This window comes from Monodon monoceros, unplaced genomic scaffold (genome assembly GCF_005190385.1).
Source record: "Monodon monoceros isolate NGI ecotype Baffin Bay Population unplaced genomic scaffold, NGI_Narwhal_1 Super_Scaffold_11, whole genome shotgun sequence".
Lineage (NCBI taxonomy): Eukaryota > Metazoa > Chordata > Mammalia > Artiodactyla > Monodontidae > Monodon > Monodon monoceros.
Window position 1 is genome coordinate 40471877 of NW_021703767.1, and position 21878 is coordinate 40493754.

The 21878-nt window shown below is 35.7% G+C and overlaps 1 protein-coding gene across 3 annotated transcripts in view; it reads left to right on the forward strand.

Moving 5' to 3' along the window:
- Positions 1 to 21878, forward strand: part of ZNF654 (zinc finger protein 654) — a 93880-nt gene that overhangs the window by 17254 nt on the left and 54748 nt on the right. For 2 of the 3 annotated variants that reach the window (XM_029214094.1, XM_029214093.1), the window contains exon 2: positions 4780 to 4925. In XM_029214094.1, coding sequence (XP_029069927.1) covers positions 4780 to 4925 — 146 coding nt within the window. Of the gene's footprint in view, positions 1 to 4779; positions 4926 to 5359; positions 5495 to 21878 lie in introns of all 3 variants that reach the window. The other variant, XM_029214095.1, reaches the window with a different exon arrangement.

Sequence of the window (21878 nt, forward strand, 5' to 3'; positions counted from 1 at the left end):
GAATATCCTACAGTTTGGGTTTGTTTGATGATTTCTCATGATTGGAATGAGTTTATGCATTTTTGGCAAAAGTACCACAAAAATGCTTTTGTATTTCTTGGGGCTTCATATCAAGAGATTTATGATAATAATATGCTTTATTACTTATTAGTGATATTACCTTGATGGCTTTGTTAAGTTTGTGTCCGTGGGGTTTCTCCACTCTAAAGTTGCTGTCTGTTTGTAGTTGATAACCGTCTTGCGGGAGATGCTTTGAAACTGCAAATCCTGCATCTCCTCAAACTTTTCACCCACTAATATTAGCATTGTTCCATGGATCTTGTCTGCAACATTCATTGCTGTGTACAGTATTTGCCTAATGGTGATTCTCTATTTCTCTCTTTTGTTCTATGTTTATTAATTAGTCTTCTTCTGTGAGGAAGAGCTGTCTCTTACACTTACTGATTAATTTGATTATTTGTAGGGACTCATGGATATTTATCTGGTTTGATGGATTAAAGTCCAGTACTACCATCATTTATTTTGTTGCTCAAATTGTTCTAGCTTTAACTGCTCGGAGCACCTTCAGGTTGGCTCCCATGTTCTTATATTCCATCACTGTTTCAGCATTTCATTACTTAGTCCTATCTAGTTATTTTCCCTGTTCCATCCCTGCCGGAGGAGGGCTTGAGCAGCCCAAGTTCCTTGTGCCTGAGGAGCCCCAAGTTCCTCATATTGGAGAATAGTGTTTAGAAACCAAGATTTGGGCCCTAAGTGTGTATGTTGGTACTGAGGTGTCATTGCTCTGTGGCCCTCTCAATGGACAGAGCTAGGAAATTATATATATATATATATAGTAGGTATATTACAAATGAATAACCTAATCATAGTGAAAGCGGGTGGGGAAAAGGCTAACTTAATGTTTCTTACAATGTTTATTTTAGGTATTTAGAAGATTAACAAATTTATTCAGTGCATAGATTGGCATGTATTATAGGCATTTTTTGAAGCTCTTAGAATGGAAGGTAGTTGTGATGTGGCTAATCACATACGATAATGGCCATGGTTTGTAAATCAGATTTTAAAAGTGGGTGGATTCACTGTAAACAAGTAACGAAATTAACATTAGTGAACAGCTCCACTGACACCTGTGAAGCCTTTGATATAAATAATGAAAGTTGATGCCAATGGGAGGTTTCAGGTAGGAAAATGACAGGGATGTGAATGGCCAGCTAACAGAAGTAAAGTCATGTGTGATAACTATGTTAATGATCTAGTCTATTATTACCTGGATTTAGAAATCAAGAGGATTGTTTGCTCAGTGACAAACTAGTGTTTGGTAGTCTTCATTGTTACATTAGAAAAAAGGAGAATTCAGTTAAGAAACAGATAATCATATTTTAGTCAATCACTTTATATGACATTTTAGGGGTTCCTAGACTGCTACGTTTGTATTATTTTTATACATTTGTGTATTAGGTAGCTCTGGCTGCCGTAACAAAATATCACAGACTTGGCAGCTTAAACAATAGAAATTTATTTTCTCAGTTCTTGAGGCTAGAAGTCTGAGATCAGGGTGCCAGCATGGTTGAGTTCGGGCAAAGACGCTCTTCCTGGCTTGCAGGCTGCTGCCTTCTCTCTGTGGCCTCACCATCGCCTTTCCTCAGTGCATGCATGTAGAGGGACAGAAAGATCTCTCCTCTCTTGCTCTTGTTATAAGGCCACCAATACTATCTGATTAGGACCCCTTCCTTATCACATCATTTAACCTAAATTACTTCCTAAGAGTCCTATTTCCAGATACTGTCACACTGGGGTTAAGACTTCAATACATGAACTTTAGGGGGACACATTTTAGTCTGTAGTAATTTGGATGATGTTCGTAAGTAAAGAATGTAATTATACAGCAGTTCTTTACATAGTAATAGTAAAAACTGTTACTTATTAGAATACCAAAGAAAATGACAAATGTAAGATGTGTTGCTCACCGCACAGTGACCTGGTAGAGCACATTCAGATTATGATGTCATGGTTATCAGCTCTCATTACCTGAGTGCTTATGATAACAGTTATAATGCAGGAGAAAACTTTCAAAGTAAAAAGATAGTGTAATGTATACTTTTACGTATTTTAAGGAAAATATTTAAAAAGTGGTGTTATAGTGAATGTTATAGTGAATTATTAGTGTCTGGCATGACATTAAACAGTATAAGAAGATACAGTCAGCCCTCTGTATCTGTAGGTTCCACATCTGTGGATTCAACCAACTGTGGATCAAAAATATTTGGAAAAAAAATTCCAGAAAGTTCCAAAACACAAAACTTGAATTTGCTATGCGCTAGCAACTATTTACATAGTATTTACATTGTATTAGGTATTATAAGTAATCTAGAGATGATTTAAAGTATACGAGAGGACGTGTGTAGGTTATATGCAAATACATTATTTATATAAAGGACTTGAACATCTGCAGATTTTGGTATGGGGTGGGGGATCCTGGAACCAATCCTCCACAGATACTGAGGGCCAACTGTATGTAAATTTCAGCCAGTTTTGTTTATGTCCCTTAAAGGGTATTGTGGGAAACCTACTGGAGGTGTCTTGCACAAGTACTTTTATTGTGTTAGGTTTGGGCTCAGCTGGATCAGGCAGAGTATTAATAGCCGAATCTTGGTGAATGAGGGAAGCTACAATGAGAACAGAACCTGAGAAAGTAGAAAGCTTCTCTTCTAAGGAGATAAACCCAGCCCATAAATAGGAAGTGCATAAGGTTGTAAGTAGAAATGTATTAGGGCAAACTATTTCGGATTAAAGGTAGAAAAAATGTGAGTCTGTTAGTACCTGTTTTTTATGTGGCACCAGAATCGTGGTGTGGGGGCCAAAAAGAGGCAATAAAGGTGGTCAGACACTTTAGTGAAGAGAAAATTTAAAGCCAGGAAACTACCATTTATCTAACCTTCTTCTCCTTCTTCTTCTTCTTCTTTTTTTTTTTTTTCTGCCTGTGGTGGTTTGGAAAAATTTGTCCTACTTGGAGTCATCATAGTTACTAGTAGTTTTTACTTCCCAGCTAGTAAGGACTACTAGATATAGAAGGGGGATACAAGTTCACAGAGCTAATACTCTCTAGCTTTCTTCTTTATCCATACATGTTCCTAGAAACATTGGAGACATGCTAGACACCTGGTAATGCAATTTGGAATTGTCAAACAAGTGTGAAGTGTCTGGGATTTTATCTAAGGTAGATTGCCACAGTTTCACAAATGCTGGCCCAAAACATGAAACTCCTGGATCAGAGATAGCAGACTCTGTTACTCATGGCACAGCAAGCAGCATGTGCTTCAAGTTCATGATGGTTCCAATTGCCCCTCAAGTGTCACAAAGGTGATGTGAATGGCCCAGGTGGATCCTGAGCTCATAGTAAGTTTATATCACAGCTTACGAACCCCAAGCTTAGGGAGTCCTAATCTTTTATAATGGTCTGCAAGCATATCTGCCTGACCTTTGCTCCAGAGAGACACCATTGCTTTGGGCAGGGGCATCATGGATATCATCTCTATTTTTCAAGGCTGTTCCCTGTAAACATCTTTGAAAGGATGAAGGCAGTCAGGGCCTCTTTTAAAAAACTGTGGAAATACAAGAGACTCATGGAAAATTATCTCCAACAGGAAGTGATTAGTATGAAAAGTCCTTGAGCTCTGAATGTTCTTGGCTTTTCTACTCTGCTCTAGTTTTACCAGCTTTTAAATCAGGAGTTGGCAGACTTTTTCTGTAAAGGGTCAGATATTAAATATTCTAGACTTTGTGAGCCATATGATTTCTGTCACAACTACTCAACCTGTTGTAGCAGGAAAGCAGCCATAGATAATATGTAAATGGATGAACCTGGTTATGTTCCAATAAGACTTTATGGACATTGAAATTTGAATTTCATGTGATTTTCATACATCACAAAATGTTTTTTTCAACCATTTGAAAATGTAACATCCATTTCTTAGCTTGTAGGTCATGCAAAAATGTGTAGCAGGCTGAATTTGGCCTATATGCCATAGTTTGCCAACCTGTTTTATAAGATGAATTTCTAGAATATAATAGTTTTAATACAGCAGTCTTGCATATGAGATATCATAATTAACATTTTATAGCAATTGATAGTTCTAAAATGTTTTCTCATAAATTATTCCCAATTTAGCTTCAGAGTAAACCTGCAAGATAAGCATTATTATCTCCATTTTATGGTGAGGCAACTACTGCATAGAGAAGGAAGATGACATACCCAATTCATAAAACTAGTTAAGTGACAGAGCCAAGACTGATTATATTCTGTATTCTTTTCTCCTCAGTATGGTACAGTTTAAACTTTCCTAATCAGAGTATCACACCACTATAATACTCATTTGTTGCCGGAATGTTTAGAGTTCAGTCTTGTAAATATTAATGGTAATAATAATGCATGCTCATTTCTAATTTTCTTTATTACTATAGCCTACTGTCTAGCTATTTTAATATTTGATAATTGGCATTTTGACAAAAACTAGATATGGGATGTAAAGGCATTTGTTACAACATTTGGCAGCTGAACTGTGTGGTCATTTATATACTATATTTCTTTTCCACATTTTCAAATAATAGTTCATTTTATTTTCAGATGTATACCATGAAACTAAGCAATAAAGATCTTTTCCCCCTTCCTAAATCATGTGTTCATGCTGAACTAATATTTTAATTTATCTGGTATAATTTAATTTATCCAAATTTAACATTTTCTCTAATAATGTATTTTTTGGATTGCTTCCCTATCAGGTGGTTGAAGATTATGCTGGAAGATGGCAGGTCCCTTTGCCACAGCTTCAGGTTCTTCAGACTGCACTTTGCTGTTTTACATCAGCCAGTGCATCGTTCCCAGATGAATGTGAGCACGTACAATATGTTTTGAGTAGCCTTGCTTTGTAAGTACTCTTTACTTCTTACGAAAGTATTTTCTTGATATATTTGAGAACTGGTTTTTGATTATTTTCTCTGCAGAAGAAATCTTTCCTAAAGTCTTCCCTCAAGAAGATTTCTATTTCTTCATTTAAGTGTTTAGGTTTAATTTTGAACATTTAACCACAATTTTACTTTTAGCTTTAGAGTTAAGTGGAATTGTTATATAGATTCTTAGGTTTACTACTAGCACTTTCCTTTCCTTTTTAATTCCCCAGATTCCCTTGGCAAACTTTAATGGTAAATCCCAGCAGCAGTTGAAGCCATCATAGTTAGCAGAGGGATCTTAAATCGGGCCAGAAAGAGGTTAGGAAACTTTGGTTTTTAAAAATACTTGTAAAGGACTTCGAGTTAAAGATCACAAACTGAGCACTTGTATTTATCGTTTTTGCCCTCCTAGATCCTACTAAAATAGTAAAGAAGTAAAAGAGGGAAATACAGTGAAAAGAAAATAGAGAAGAGTCATCAGTGAATGAAAAGATTTCAACAATTTTCTTTGGGAAAGAAAACAGATAGAGGAGTGTCTTTGAAACATGTCAGAGCAAGTCACAACTTAATTTTCTTTTTTTTTGTTGTTCCTCACATTACACTCACATCACATTAGTGGGTTTGAATTCATTTATCAACATTACAAAATACAATAGAAAATATCAGAGTGTGTCTCATGGGATAAGTATTATTTTGTAAAACTCTTGTTTTATATATTTATTTTTATGTATGTGTATACTTTATTATTTGTAAAACATTTTTTGAAACTGTGGGTAGCATATAAAACAAAATTATCCTCTGCCTTATAAGATAGGAGAAAGACCATCTGTCCTGCCTCCTTCCCCTTGGAATCCTAGGGAGGTGTAGAATTTGAACATTATAGGTATGAAATAGAGAGTAGGGAATGAGATACTTTGGGAGAATACAGATAAAGGAGTTAATTGCAGTTTTTCCATTCAGGCCATTCACTAGACCCTAGGGCCTGGGTAGGGTGGGGAAACAGCAATGATACTTTCTTTTTTTCTCTAATGAAATTAAATGACTTTGGAGCAGTGACCTTTGTATTCTGGCAATTAAGGGTTCTTCTTGAGACAGCTACCTAATCACTTAATTACCCTAAAGAAAAACTTACCAGTCACCAAACTCTAGACATGCTCACAGGGCTCCCAATTAAACTGCTTGTGGCTTTATTCTTAGATATTAATGGATATTCAAGAATCATCAGACATTTGGGGAATGCCTTCAACATGAAAAAAATACAATGAAAACAAACTAAAAAAAAAATTCTGGAAGAAATACAGTTAATGTTGAAAACAAAACATTTAAAAGAGAAATGTAGAATCTATAATTAGCATTTTCAGAGAGAGTTGAGAAGATTTGTAGGACATTAAAACATCAACATATCATGCTGTGTGAAAGGAATAAAGAGATACCAAAAATGAGTTTGTGGAAATTAAAAATATGTGATGGTTAAAATTTAAAATTCTGTAGGAAAGTTGCAACGTAAAGTTGAAAAAATAATCCAGAATGTAAAACAAAACCAAAGTGAAGGAATGCTCAGAAGAACACTGATACAGTGACTTCATGTAGGAGGTTCATTATTTAACTAGCTGAAGTTCCAGAAAAAGAATTTAGAGAATATATGTTGGAGGAAATTATCAAATAAATATATAATAAAAGAATTTCCCAGAAATAAAAGTCATAAACTCCCAGACTGAAAGAGCCCAAGAAGTGCTCAGCACAATGAATATAAAAAATACTCAGCTAAATACATCATTTTGCAATTTGAAAATAACAAGAATGAAAAAGCAGATTTGAACACCGTCTAGAGAGAAAAAACTAGGTCACCTACAAAGGAACAAACATCAGATTGATGTTTGTTGATATATTCTACCACCCAACAGTGGGTGGTAGAATATAATGAATCAATGTCTCTGAAGTTTTGAAGAGAAATTATTTTCAGTGTAGAATTTTATACTCATTCAAACTGTCAGTGAAGTGTGAGAGTAGAAACAATATTTCCAGGCATGTCAGGACCTAGGAGATTGATTTGTCCACATTCTCTTTCTTGGGAAGTTATTAGAGAATGTACTCCAGAAAAATGGGGTATAATATAAAAAGACCAGATGACAATGGATCTAGAAAACAGTAGCTTTTACTTAAGATAGACAGAAGAGAAGTTCCAGGGTCGCTGCTAAATAGTAGGTCTTACAGATATGTCACCTCCAAGAGGGGAATATCCAGTAAAAATGGAGACTTGAAACTAACCTTGAGACTTTGGAACCATTTAAGGTAGTGATAAAAGTACACAAGGCAAAGGAAATAAAAAAGCAATTAGAAAAAATAATCTGAACAGGAAATGACACAGAGTCATAACAAACTACTTAGATATGCACTGAATGTTACTTATATATAGTTTTCTTCATGTAAATGATGCTTATTGACTTCAAACTTTTAAAGCACAAAAATAATTATAATTACAGAACGGAGGAGAATTATTAACCTTTCAATATAAGACTATTTGATGGAAATTGCAAGTTGAAAGTGAAGGACAAGGGCACTAATACCCTTCCTTAAAATTCTTATTTTACAAAATGGAGTGTCAGTACATGAAACCGTAAATAAAGGTGTAACTAAAGTTACAAAGATAAATAATAGAGGAAATAATAGTGAATGACTGTTGGGAGGATGTACTTGTGTGAGGAGTTTAATTCTCTTCTATCACAGCAGGAAGTTAGGAGATAATATTTAAAATTGGTAAATCAAGAAATACTAGCAGAGCTTATTATCACCAGCTATTAAAAATACTGAAAGTTGTTAATTCTGGGTAATTGGCAGTGAGAGAGTGTTGAAACCTTTCTATACACTTAGCATTTTTAAATATTGAAGATGTGTAAATTTAATATATGTGAACTTTTATGTTTTTTTGATTTACATACATGCATAAAAATTTGAAAGAGTGCATGTACATTGTGCTTCTTTAAAAGTTTATATATATTTAAAGTTATAGAAGCTATGTGAAGTGATGGATATGTTAACCAGCTTAATTGTGGTGATCATTTCACTATGTATCAATTTGTATACCTTAAATATATACAGTTTCTATTTGTTAATTATACCCTAGTAAAGCTGAAAAAAAATTGTGGGAGGGGAAGAGTTTAGAATATAACGTTATTTAGACTTGTAAGAGCACAGAAGTTTTAAAAATATATGTATTATTTTTAAAAAATAGATTTATTTTTGCAATGCCTAAATGAATATGGGAAGTATTAGGACTTCTTGATTATAATTGACAAATCCTACCCAGCCTAGTTTAAACAAAAAAAGAAGGGCTTGGAGGGATTTATTAGATAACTAAATCATGGAAAAGCAAGGACTAGAGCTAGTTTCAGGATTTTCCGAATCTAGAGAATAAAATATCTAGAATTATTCTCTTCCTTTCCATCATTCCTTTTTTGGCTTCATTCTCTCAGGGCTGTTGACAATTCTTGGATTAAGTTTACTTTATTAACCAAGGGAGAAGAAACCCTCTGCTCCCACTTCTATTCCCCAAAATATTTTGGGAACTCAGGCCTGTCTGAGGTTATGTGCCCATTGCTTAAACTAATCACTCTGTTGAGAAGAGTATGGTAAGATTTTTGGCTATCTGATAGCAAGCCCACCTCATGGCTAGGGGAAAGGAGAATACTACATTGGCAGCCCTGTGAGGGCCATAGAAATGTTGGAGGGATAAGCAGTTTCCTCAAGAAGTGAATGCGGTAGTGTGAAGGAGAGCTGGCTAAGTAGACAAAAGTAATGGATGTCACTACAAAGAATATTTTTATATGATATTTTGAAAGCTACTGAAGCAGCTTCAAATATTCTCTGCTGATTTCTGAGGAAAATAAATAAGTATTGAAAGAAATACATTATTTGTAAGCAAGAAGCATTGTTCTTGATTCAGTGCCCATTTGGATATTTCCCCCTTTTCATCTGTATAATCTTGTTAACTTTTGTGTTGTAATGTGAAAATGTTTTTAAGGCTTTCAAAAGTAAATTAAGTCATTTGTTGACTTACGTTTCACTGCTTGCTAGCTTTTTTTTTTTTAACTACTGCTCATGAAAAGAATAATGTATTAAGCAAAGGTAAATCTTATCTAAGATGGACAGCGCTAGGCAAAAGAAAGTAAATTATCTTAGTGGTTTGTTAAATGGTAATGTTTCTTATAAAGAAAACTTTCTGCATTATTTGAATTTACTTTAGTGGAAAAGATAATTGTACTTTTAATACCAGAAGAAAAATGGGGAAGTGGCCATATGGTGGTGCCATTGAAAGCGTTAGTGAGTCTGGAACAGTGTTCTAGTTTATTGAAATATTTAAGCTAGAAAATTCTTCTAACAATTATTCCATAATCATTCATTCATTCATTCATTCTGTAAATCTCTGTGCTTGGTTCTAGAGGTAAAATAGAAAATAAGATTGGTGAGTCCTTGTTTTAAAGACCTTACAGAGCTAAAAGATATTACACAAGAGGCTCCACTAGTACGTATTGTTAAGTATGAAAGAATTATAGGGTACAGCGAGAGAGTTTAACAGGGGACCTTTCCCTGTCAGGGAAAATTTGCTCGGTGAACTAAAACTTGAGCTGAGCTCTGAAGGGATGATGGGAGTAAATTAGATGAAGGAGCAAAAGAGACTCCCAGGAATGGCAAACAGAATGTTCAAGGTGCCTGGACAGGATATCAGGTTATTAATGGATTTCGTTATAACTCATATCTATTTGTAGAATTGTTTATGATATATATAGTGTATTTTAAAAGTTTTATTCACTTAAAAAATATATAGGTGAGCTAAAGAAGTAATGTTTATAACATTCTGTCTCATGCTAATATGCATATGTATAATATATGCATATAAAATATATGTTAAACATAAAACTACTATATTCTCTGGTAGTTTGGTCTGTATATCTACCTTCGTAAAATCCTATACCCACCTTGTAAATTAATACGTATGTGAAGATCTGCCTTCTGTAGACTGGGAGATTCTAAAAACTACACTTTTTCCAAGATGTTCTTTACAGAGAAGGAAACTGGATTCTGTTTTTATTCATACCTGAGTGTTTTTTTAAAGTTTATGGAAATGAATAGTTATGTAGAGAATTGTCTTAAATTGATTAATTATAATTTTACCTGGGTTGACTCTCCTTGTAAGCTGTATTTTCTAAAGAAATGAAGATTTTGCTGTGTATGTATGTATGTGTTGGCACTAAAAAGGACCTCAAATTAATTCCTTTTTTATAGATAAGAAAACTGAGGCCTGAGAAGTTAGGGGGCTTTTGCAAATTCAAGTTATTTAGTTCTGAGTGTTTATTTTTCCTGTTGTTTTCTTGTTTTAGATCGGTTAAATACTGATTTCTAAGTTTTCCAGGTAGAGCAAAGCCAAACACCCTGAAACTAAGCAGACCTTCAGGCAGAGAACATAGACTTTGTAAGTTTTACATAAAAGCAAGCTTTAATGCTGCCTTTCTAGCCTCTTAGCCAGGCGGAAAGTAAATGTTCATAGATTTCAGCAGTCCAGGCAGGGTCCAGTAATGGAAGTAGTAATTTGCCTGGCAGCCATTAGGTCCACAAGGACCCACATAGTCCACTGGAGGAGGAAACTAGTTCAGCTAGTAGCATTTAGTATATGCAGTGGCAAACACTAAAAGTATATATGTCAAGTTGCATAGGGAGAGAAGACCAAAGGGCCTTCTTTTTCATGGAACTAAGTGGGTATACTCAGCCTCTTGTTTAGAGTGACTAGACAATCATGGGCCACACATATTACATGAGAGATCAGTGACCCTTTCTGATTATGTTGCTGAATTTTACCATATTTCATAGAATTTGTGCCTAATTTCAGTCTCTACTATATTAAACCATGTTTTATTTGATTACATTTATAACTTAAGTCCAGGCTTCAACTAATTTAGGAGACAGCCTAGAAATCAGAGGAAGAAAGACTAATTCTAACGTACCATTTTTTTTCAGTGGTGCCAGGCCCCACAAAAGGTGTTAGTCTTGTAGGCCCCAATCAGTACGTATATCCTTTCTCTACAAGATGTAACAACTCTTATTACTTCCTGACTCTTCAATTATTTTTTTTTGAATTTTATTTTATTTATTTTTTTATACAGCAGGTTCTTATTAGTCATACATTTTATACACATCAGTGTATACATGCCAATCCCAATCTCCCAATTCATCACACCACCACCACCACCAGCCCTGCCGCTTTCCCTGCTTGGTGTCCATACGTTTGTTCTCTATAACTGTATCTTAATTTCTGCCCTGCACACCGCTTCACCTGTACCATTTTTCTAGGTTCCACATATATGCGTTAATATATGATATTTGTTTTTCTCGTTCTAACTTACTTCACTCTGTATGACAGTTTCTAGGTTCATCCGTGTCTCTACAAATGACCCAATTTCGTTCCTTTTTATGGCTGAGTGATATTCCATTGTATATATGTACCACATCTTCTTTATCTATTTGTCTGTCAGTGGGCATTTAGGTTGCTTCCATGACCTGGCTGTTGTAAACAGTGCTGCAGTGAACATTGGGGTGCATGTATCCTTTTGAGTTATAGTTTTCTCTGAGTATATGCCCAGTAGTGGGGTTGCTGGCTCGTAGGGTAATTCAAGTTTTAGTTTTTTAAGGAACCTCCATACTGTTCTCCATAGTGGCTATATCAGTTTACATTCCCACCAACACTGCAAGAGGGTTCCCTTTTGTCCACACCCTCTCCAGCATTTGTTGTTCGTAGATTTTCTGATGATGCCCATTCTAACTGGTGTGAGGTGACACCTCATTGTAGCTCTGATTTGCATTTCTCTAGTAATTAGTGATGTTGAGCAGCTTTTCATGTGCTTCTTGGCCATCTGTATGTCTTCTTTGGAGAAATATCTATTTAGGTCTTCTGCCCATTTTTGGATTGGGTTGTTTGTTTTTTTAATATTGAGCTGCATGAGCTGTTTATATATTTTGGAGATTAATCCTTTGTCCGTTGATTCATTTGCAAATATTTTCTCCCATTCTGAGGGATGTATTTCATCTTGCTTATAGTTTCCTTTGCTTTTCAAAAGCTTTTAAGTTTCATTAGGTCCCATTTGTTTATTTTTGTTTTTATTTCCATTACTCTAGGAGGTGGATCAAAAAAGATCTTGCTGTGATTTATGTCAAAGAGTGTTCTTCTTATGTTTTCCTCTAAGAGTTTTATAGTGCCCGATCTTACATTTAGGTCTCTAATCCATTTTGAGTTTATTTTTGTGTATGGTGTTGGGGAGTGTTCTAATTTCATTCTTTTACATGTAGCTGTCCAGTTTTCCCAGCACCACTTATTGAAGAGACTGTCTTTTCTTCATTGTATATCCTTGCCTCCTTTGTCATAGATTAGTTGACCATAGGTATGTGGGTTTATCTCTGGGCTTTCTATCCTGTCCCATTGCGCTATATCTCTGTTTTTGTGCCAGTACCATATTGTCTTGATTACTATAGCTTTGTAGTATAGTCTGAAGTCAGGGAGTCTGATTCCTCCAGCTCCATTTTTTTCCCTCAAGACTGCTTTGGCTCTTCGGGGTCTTTTGTATCTCCACACAAATTTTAAGATTTTTTTGTTCTAGTTCTATAAAAAATGCCATTAGCAATTTGATAGGGATTGCATTGAATCTGTAGATTGCTTTGGGTAGTATAGTCATTTTCACAATATTGATTCTTCCAATCCAAGAACATGGTATATCTCTCCATCTGTTTGTATCATCTTTAATTTCTTTCATCAGTGTCTTATATATAGTTTTCTGCATACAGGTCTTTTGTCTCCCTAAGTAGGTTTACTCCTAGGTATTTTATTCTTTTTGTTGCAGTGGTAAATGGGAGTGTTTCCTTAATTTCACTTTCAGATTTTTCATCATTAGTGTATAGGAAGGCAAGAGATTTCTGTGCGTTAATTTTGTATCCTGAAACTTTACCAGATTCATTGATCAGCTCTAGTAGTTTTCTGGTGGCATCTTTAAAATTCTCTATGTATGGTATCATGTCATCTTCAAACAGTGACAGTTTTACTTCTTCTTTTCTAATTTGTATTCCTCTTATTTCTTTTTCTTCTCTGATTGCCATGGGTAGGACTTCCAAAACTATGTTGAATAATAGTGGTGAGGTTGGACATCCTTGTCTTGTTCCTGATCTTAGAGGAAATGGTTTCAGTTTTTCACCATTGAGAATGATGTTGGCTGTGGGTTTGTTGTATATGGCCTTTATTATATTGAGGTAGGTTCCCTCTATGCCCACTTTCTGGAGAGTTTTTTTCATAAATGGGTGTTGAATTTTGTGAAAAGCTTTTTCTGCATCTATTGAGATGATCATATGGTTTTTCTTCTTCAGTTTGTTAATATGGTGTATCACATTGATTTGCGTATATTGAAGAATCCTTGCATCCCTGGGATAAATCCCATTTGATTGTGGTGTATGAACATTTTAATGTGTTGTTGGATTCTGTTTGCTAGTATTTTGTTGAGGATTTTTGCATCTATATTCATCAGTGATATTGGTCTGTAATTTTCTTTGTTTGTAGTATCTTTGTCTGGTTTTGGTATCAGGGTGATGGTGGCCTCATAGAATGAGTTTGGGAGTGTTCCTTCCTCTGCAGTTTTTTGGAAGAGTTTGAGAAGGGTGTTAGCTCTTCTCTAAATGTTTGATAGAATTCACCTGTGAAGCCATCTGGTCCTGGACTTTTGTTTATTGGAAGATTTTTAATCACAGTTTCAATTTCACTACTTGTGATTGGTCTGTTCATATTTTCTATTTCTTCCTGGTTCAGTCTTGGAAGGTTATAACTTTCTAAGAACTTGTCCATTTCTTCCAAGTTGTCCATTTTATTGGCATAGAGTTGCTTGTAGTAGTCTCTTAGGATGCTTTGTATTTCTGTGGTGTCTGTTGTAACTTCTCCTTTTTCATTTCTAATTCTATTGAGTTGAGTCCTCTCCCTCTTTTTCTTGATGAGTCTGGCAAATGGTCTATCAATATTGTTTATCTTCTCAGAGAACCAGCTTTTAGTTTTATTGATCTTTGCTATTGTTTTCTTTGTTTCTATTTCATTTATTTCTGCTCTGATCTTTATTATTTCTTTCCTTCTACTAACTTTTGGTTTTGTTTGTTCTTCTGTCTCTAGTTCCTTTAGGTGTAAGGTTAGACTCTTCAATTATTTTGACCAACACTTATTCAAAACCGTCTCCAATTTTGTATCCATCATCTTTACTAATCATTTGTGACAGGCGAACCTTGTTTATTTTATAGAGAAATCAAGACTGTCTAGCCTATTTCTTTGTTTTCTCTCTAAGGAAGAGATGTCTTCCTTTTTGAGTCCATTTGGGGTCTTAATTAAATTCCCTCACTAACTTCTCTCAACATTGTTTTGTTTCTCGTTACTATTTCATTAGAATATTTTGTTTTCAGGATTTGTTGTATTTAAAGTCAAATTAGACAAACCTATGTGCATTTATTTATATTGGCCATGTTTAGGTGCTCAACATTTCATTTGGCGCTAGTTGTGGACTGGCATCTTTTTTCCTTGTAATTTTGGTTTTTTTACTCCTTTTGTTAATTTTGGAGTGAAGTAGTTGAGACTATAGTCATTTTAATGGCAAAGAGATACAGAGATTGTTAAGTGGTATATTTGTATTGGCAGAAGTGAAAAGTGATCGGATAATGACATACTCTCTTCTCACCCATACTATGTATCAAAATCTAGAAGGATGTATGTGTGTAGTTTTAAAAATGGTATTTATTTTTTTCTGATCTAACTAAAGGAAGGACAGCTTGATAATTGCCTTGATCAGTGTGGATACACTAAAACTAGAGTGAAAAAGCAGTAGACTGAAAGGTGTTACTATTTCTGCTGCTATCAGGAAGATCGGTGATATTCTTTAGAAGAACTTGTATATAGTCATTATGAAGGATGTAAATACATGTTTGAATTTTTCTAATATTTGAATGTCTTAATTTTATGCTAAGTCAGATCCCTGAAAAACTACAGATTTGAACATTTTAACTTTTCCTTCCTTCCCCCGCTAGCTTTGGTTCATAGAGCTAGACTACAGCATTATACTGTCAGCTTTCACTGTGGACTGAAGTAAGAAGGAAAAGAAAACGAAAACAAAACATATACGAAATACATCTGTAGTTGCTGAAAATTTGACAAAATTTTGCTCATTGCTCCTTATGCAGAAATCTTAAAAGAAATTCCCCCAGACACACCTAAATACATAAAGCAAATATTAAGAGACCTAAAGGGAGAAATAGACAAGCAATATAATAATAGTAAGGGACTTTAATACCCCACTTTTCATCAACAGATAGATCTTCCAGACAAAATCAGTTAGGAACCATTGGCTTTGAACGACACTTTAAACCAGTTGTACTTAACAGACCTACAGAATATTTCATCCAAAAGCAACAGAATACACACTCTTCTCAAATGAATAGGATAGATCATATGTTAGTCCATAAAACAAATCTTAGTACATTTAGAAAACTGAAATCATATCAAGCATCTTTTCTGAGCACGATGGTGTGGAACTAGAAATCAATTACAAGAAGAAAACTGGAAAATTCTCAAATATGTGGAGATTAAACAACATTCTTACTGACAATCAGTGGGTCAAAGAACAAGTCAAAGAAAAATTTTAAAATACCTTAAGAAAAATGAAAATGGAAATACAACATATCAAAGCTTATGGGATACAGCAAAAGCAGTTTTTTTTAAGTGTCTTTTTTTTTATTTTTAACATCTTTATTGGAGTATAATTGCTTTACAATGGTGTGTTAGTTTCTGCTGTATAACATAGTGAATTAGCTATGGATTTACATATATCCCCATATCTCATCCCTCTTGTGTCTCCCTCCCACCCACCCTATCCCACCCCTCTAGGTGGTCACAAAGCACTGAGCTGCTCTCCCTGTGCTGTGCAGCTGCTTCCCACTAGCTATATCTATTTTACATTTGGTAGTATATTCAAGTCCATGCCACTCTGTCACTTCGTCCCAGCTTACGCTTCCCCGTCCCCTTGTCCTCAAGTCCATTCTCTGTGTGCATCTTTATTCCTGTCCTGCCCCTAGGTTCTTCAAAACCAAGTTTTTTTTTTAGATTCCATATATATGTGTTAGCATACAGTATTGTTTTTCTCTTTCTGACTTACTTCACTCGTATGACAGACTCTAGGTCCATCCACCTCACTATAAATAACTCAATTTCGTTTCTTTTGTGGCTGAGTAATATTTCATTGTGTATATTTGTCACATCATCTTTATCCATTCATCTGGCAGTGGGCACATAGGTTGCTTCCATGTCCTGGCTATTGTAAATAGAGCTGCAATGAACATTGTGGTACATGACTCTTTTTGAATTATGGTTTTCTCAGGGTATACGTGCAGTAGTGGGATTCCTGGGTTGTATGGTAGTTCTACTTTTAGTATTTTAAGGAACCTCCACACTGTTCTCCATAGTGGCTATATCAATTTACATTACCACCAACAGAGCAAGAGGGTTCCCTTTTCTCCACACCATCTCCGGCATTTATTGTTTGTAGATTTTTTGATGATGACCATTTTGACCGGTGTGAGGTGATACCTCATTGTAATTTTGATTTGCATTTCTCTAATGATTAGTGATGTTGAGGATGCTTTCATGTGTTTGTTGGCAATCTGTATATCTTCTTTGGAGAAATGTATATTTAGGTCTTCTGCCCATTTTTGGATTCGGTTGTTTTTTGTTTTTTTTTGCAGTACGCGGGCCTCTCACTGTTGTGGCCTCTCCTGTTGCGGAGCACAGGCTCCGGACGCACAGGCTCAGCAGCCATGGCTCACGGGCCTAACTGCTCCGCGGCATGTGGGATCTTCCCGGACCGGGGTACGGACCCGTGTCCCGTGCATCGGCAGGGGGACTCTCAACCACTGTGCCACCAGGGAAGCCCCATGTTTGTTTTTTTGATATTGAGTTTCATGAGCTGCTTGTAAATTTTGGAGACTAATCCTTGGTCAGTTTCTTCATTGGCAAATATTTTCTCCCATTCAGAGGGTTATCTTTTCGTCTTGCTTATGGTTTCCTTTGCTGTGCAAAAGCTTTTAAGTTTCATTAGGTCCCATTTGTTTATTTTTGGCTTTATTTCCATTTCTTTAGGAGGTGGGTCAAAAAGGATCTTGCTGTGATTTATGTCATAGAGTGTTCTGCCTATGTTTTCCTCTAAGAGTTTTCTAGTGTCTGGCCTTACATTTAGGTCTTTAATCCATTTTGAGTTTATTTTTGTGTATGGTATTAGTGAGTGTTCTAGTTTCATTCTTTTACATGTAGCTGTCCAGTTTTCCCAGCACCACTTACTGAAGAGGCTGTCTTTTCTCCATTGTATATTCTTGCCTCCTTTATCAAAAATAAGGTGGCCATATGTGCGTGGGTTTATCTCTGGGCTTTCTATCCTGTTCCATTGATCTATATTTCTGTTTTTGTGCCAGTACCATACTGTCTTGATTACTGTAGCTTTGTAGTATAGTCTGAAGTCTGGGAGCCTGATTCCTCCAGCTCCGTTTTTCTTTCTCAAGATTGCTTTAGCTATTCGGGGTCTTTTGTGTTTCCATATAAATCGTGAATTTTGGGGTCAAGTTCTGTGAAAAATGCCAGTGGAAGTTTGATAGGGATTGCATTGAATCTGTAGATTGCTTTGGGTAGTATAGTCATTTTCACAATGTTGATTCTTCCGATCCAAGAACATGGTATATCTCTCCATTTGTTTGTATCATCTTTAATTACTTTCATCATTGTCTTATAGTTTTCTGCATACAGGTCTTTTGTCTCCTTAGGTAGGTTTATTCCTAGGTATTTTATTCTTTTTGTTGCAGTGGTAAATGGGAGTGTTCCCTTAATTTCTCTTTCAGATTTTTCATCATTAGTGTGTAGGAATGCAAGAGTTTTCTGTGCATTAATTTTGTATCTTGCTACTTTACCAAATTTATTGATTAGCTCTAGTAGTTTTCTGGTAGCCTCTTTAGGATTCTGTATGTATAGTATCATGTCATCTGCAAACAGTGACAGCTTTACTTCTTTTCTGATTTGGTTTCCTTTTATTTCTTTTTGTCTCTGATTGCTGTGGCTAAAACTTCCAAAACTGTGTTGAATACTAGTGGTGAAAGTGGGCAACCTTGTCTTTTTCCTGATCTTAGTGGAAATGGTTTCAGTTTTTCACCATTGAGAATGATGTTGGCTGTGGGTTTGTCATATATGGCCTTTATTATATTGAGGAAAGTTCCCTATACGCCTACTTTCTGGAGGGTTTTTTTCATAACTGGGTGTTGAATTTTGTCGAAAGCTTTTTCTGCATCTATTGAGATGATCATATGGTTTTTCTCCTTCAGTTTGTTAATATGGTGTATCACATTGATTGGTTTGCGTATATTGAAGAATCCTTGCATTCCTGGGATAAACCCCACTTGATCACAGTGTATGATCCTTTTAATGTGCTGTTGGATTCTGTTTGCTAGTATTTTGTTGAGGATTTTTGCATCTATATTCATCAGTGATATTGGCCTGTAGTTTTCTTTGTTTGTAGTATCTTTGTCTGGTTTTGGTATCAGGGTGATGGTGGCCTCATAGAATGAGTTTGGGAGTGTTCATTCCTCTGCAGTTTTTTGGAAGAGTTTGAGAAGGGTGTTAGCTCTTCTCTAAATGTTACATAGAATTTGCCTGTGAAGCCATCTGGTCCTGGGCTTTTGTTTGTTGGAAGATTTTTAATCACAGTCTCAATTTCAGTGCTTGTGATTGGTCTGTTTATATTTTCTTTTTTCTTCCTGGTTCAGTCTCGTAAGGTTGTGCTTTTCTAAAAAATTGTCCATTTCTTCCACATTGTCCATTTTATTGGCATATAGTTGCCTGTACTAATCTTTCATGATCCTTTGTATTTCTGCAGTGTCAGTTGTTACTTCTCCTTTTTCATTTCTGATTCTATTGATTTGCGTATTCTCCCTTTTTTTCTTGATGAGTCTGACTAATGGTTTATCAATTTCGTTTATCTTCTCAAAGAACCAGCTTTTAGTTTTATTGATCTCTGGTATTGTTTCCTTTATTTCTTTTTCATTTATTTCTGATCTGGTCTTTATGATTTCTTTCCTTCTGCTAACTTTGAGGGTTTTTTGTTCTTTCTCTAATTGCTTTAGGTGTAAGGTTAGGTTGTTTATTTGAGATGTTTCTTGTTTCTTGAGGTAGGATTGTATTGCTATCAACTTCCCTCTTAGAACTGCTCTTGCTGCATCCCATAAGTTTTGGGTTGGTGTGTTTTCATTGTCATTTGTTTCTAGGTATTTTTTTATTTCCTCTTAGATTTCTTCAGTGATCTCTTGGTTATTAAGTAGTGTATTGTTTAGTCTCCCTGTGTTTATATTTTTTACAGATTTTTTTCCTGTAATTGATATCTAGTCCCATAGCGTTGTGGTCAGAAAAGATACTTGATACGATTTCAGTTTTCTGAAATTTACCAAGGCTTGATTTGTGACCCAAGATATGATCTATCCTGGAGAATGTTCCATGAGCACTTGAGAAGTGTATTCTGTTGTTTTTGGATGGAATATCCTATGAATATCAATTAAGTCCATCTTGTTTAATGTTTCATTTAAAGCTTGTGTTTCCTTATTTATTTTCATTTTGGATGATCTGTCCATTGGTGAAAGTGGGGTGTTAAAGTCCCCTACTCTGATTGTGTTACTGTCGATTTCCCCTTTTCTGGCTCTTAGCATTTGCCTTATGTATTGAGGTGCTTGTGTTTGGGTGCATAAATATGTACAAATGTTATGTCTTGTTCTGGGATTGATCCCTTGATCATTATGTAGTGTCCATCTTTGCCTCTTTTAATAGTCTTAATTTTAAAGTCTATTTTGCCTGATACGAGTGTTGCTACTCCAGCTTTCTTTTGATTTCCATTAGCATGGAATATCTTTTTCTATCCCTTCAGTTTCAGTCTGTATGTGTCCCTAGGTCTGAAGTGGGTCTCTTGTTGACAGCATATATATAGGTCTCTTTTTGGTATCCATTTAGCCAGTCTTTGTCTTTTGGTTGGCGCATTTAATCCATTTACATTTAAGGTAATTATCGATATGTGTGTTCCTATTACCATTTTCTTAATTGTTTGGGGTTTGTTATTGTAGTTTTTTTCTTTCTCTTGTGTTTCCTCCGTAGAGAAGTTCCTTTCGCATTTGCTGTAAAGCTGGTTTGGTGGTGCTGAATACTCTTAGCTTTTGCTTGTCTGAAAAGGTTTTAATTTCTTTGTCAAATTTGAATGAGATCCTTGCTGGGTAGAGTAATCTTGGTTATAGGTTTTTTCCCTTTAATCATTTTAAATATGTCCTGTTACTCCCTTCTGGCTTGCAGAGTTTGTGCTGAAAGATCAGCTGTTAACCTTGGGGATTCCCTTGTGTATTATTTGTTGTTTTTACCTTGCTGCTTTTAATATTTTTTCTTTGTATTTAATTTTTGAGAGTTTGATTAATATGTGTCTTGGCCTGTTTCTCCTTGGATTTATCCTGTATGGGACTCTCTGTGCTTCCTGGATTTGATTAACTATTTCCTTTCCCATATTAGGGAAATTTGCAACTATAATCTCTTCAAATATTTTCTCAGTCCCTTTCTTTTTCTTTTCTTCTTCTGCCACCCCTGTATTTCGAATGTTGGTGCATTTAATGTTGTCCCAGAGTTCTCTGAGACTTTCCTCAATTATTTTCATTCTTTTTCCTTTATTCTACTCTGCAGTAGTTATTTCCACTATTTTATCTTCCAGGTTACTTATCCATTCTTCTGCCTCAGTTATTCGGCTATTGATTCCTTCTAGAGAATTTTTAATTTCATTTATGGTGTTCATCATTGTTTGTTTGCTCTTTAGTTCTTCTAGGTCCTTGTTAAACGTTCCTTTTGTTTTCTCCATTCTGTTTCCAAGATTTTGGATCATCTTTGCTATCATTACTCTGAATTCTTTTTCAGGTAGACTGCCTCTTTCCTCTTCATTTGTTTGGTGTGGTGGGTTTTTACCTTGCTCCTTCATCTGCTGTGTGTTTCTCTGTCTTCCCCTTTTGCTTTACTTACTGTGTTTGGAGTCTCCTTTTCACAGGCTGCACGTTCATAGTTACCGTTGCTTTTGGTGTCTGCCCTCAGTGGCTAGGGTTGTTTCAGTGGGTTGTGTAGGCTTCCTGGTGGATGGGACTAGTGCCTGTGTTCTGGTGGATGAGGCTGGGTCTTGTCTTTCTGGTGGGCATGTCCATGTTCAGTGGTGTGTTTTGGGGTGTCTGTGACCCTATTATGATTTTAGGCAGCCTCCCTGCTAATGGGTTGCATTGTGTTCCTGTCTTGCTAGTTGTTTGTCATAGGGTGTCCAGCACTGAAGGTTGCTGGTCATTGGGTGGAGCTGGGCATTGAGAAGGAGATCTCTGGGAGAGCTTTCACTATTTCATATTATGTGGAGCTTGGAGGTCTCTGGTGTACCAATGTCTTGAACTCCACTCTCCCACCTCAGAGGCATAGGCCTGACACCCAGCTGGAGTATAAAGACCCTGTTAGCCGCGGGGCTCAGAATAAAAGGGAGAAAAAAAGGAAGAAAGAAGGAAAGAAAGAGAGAGAGAGGGAGGGAGGGGAAATGAAATAAAGTTATTAAAATGAAGAATAATACATAATTATGAGAAAATTAAAAAATTAAGTAACAAGAAAAAGAAAAAAAAGAAGAGAGCAACCAAACCAAAAAATAAATCCACCAATGATAACAAGTGCTAAAAACTATACTGTAAAAAAAAATGGAGAGACAGAACCCTAGGACAAATGGTAAAAACAAAGCTATACAGACAAAATCACACAAAGAAACATACACACTCACAAAAAGAGAAAAAGG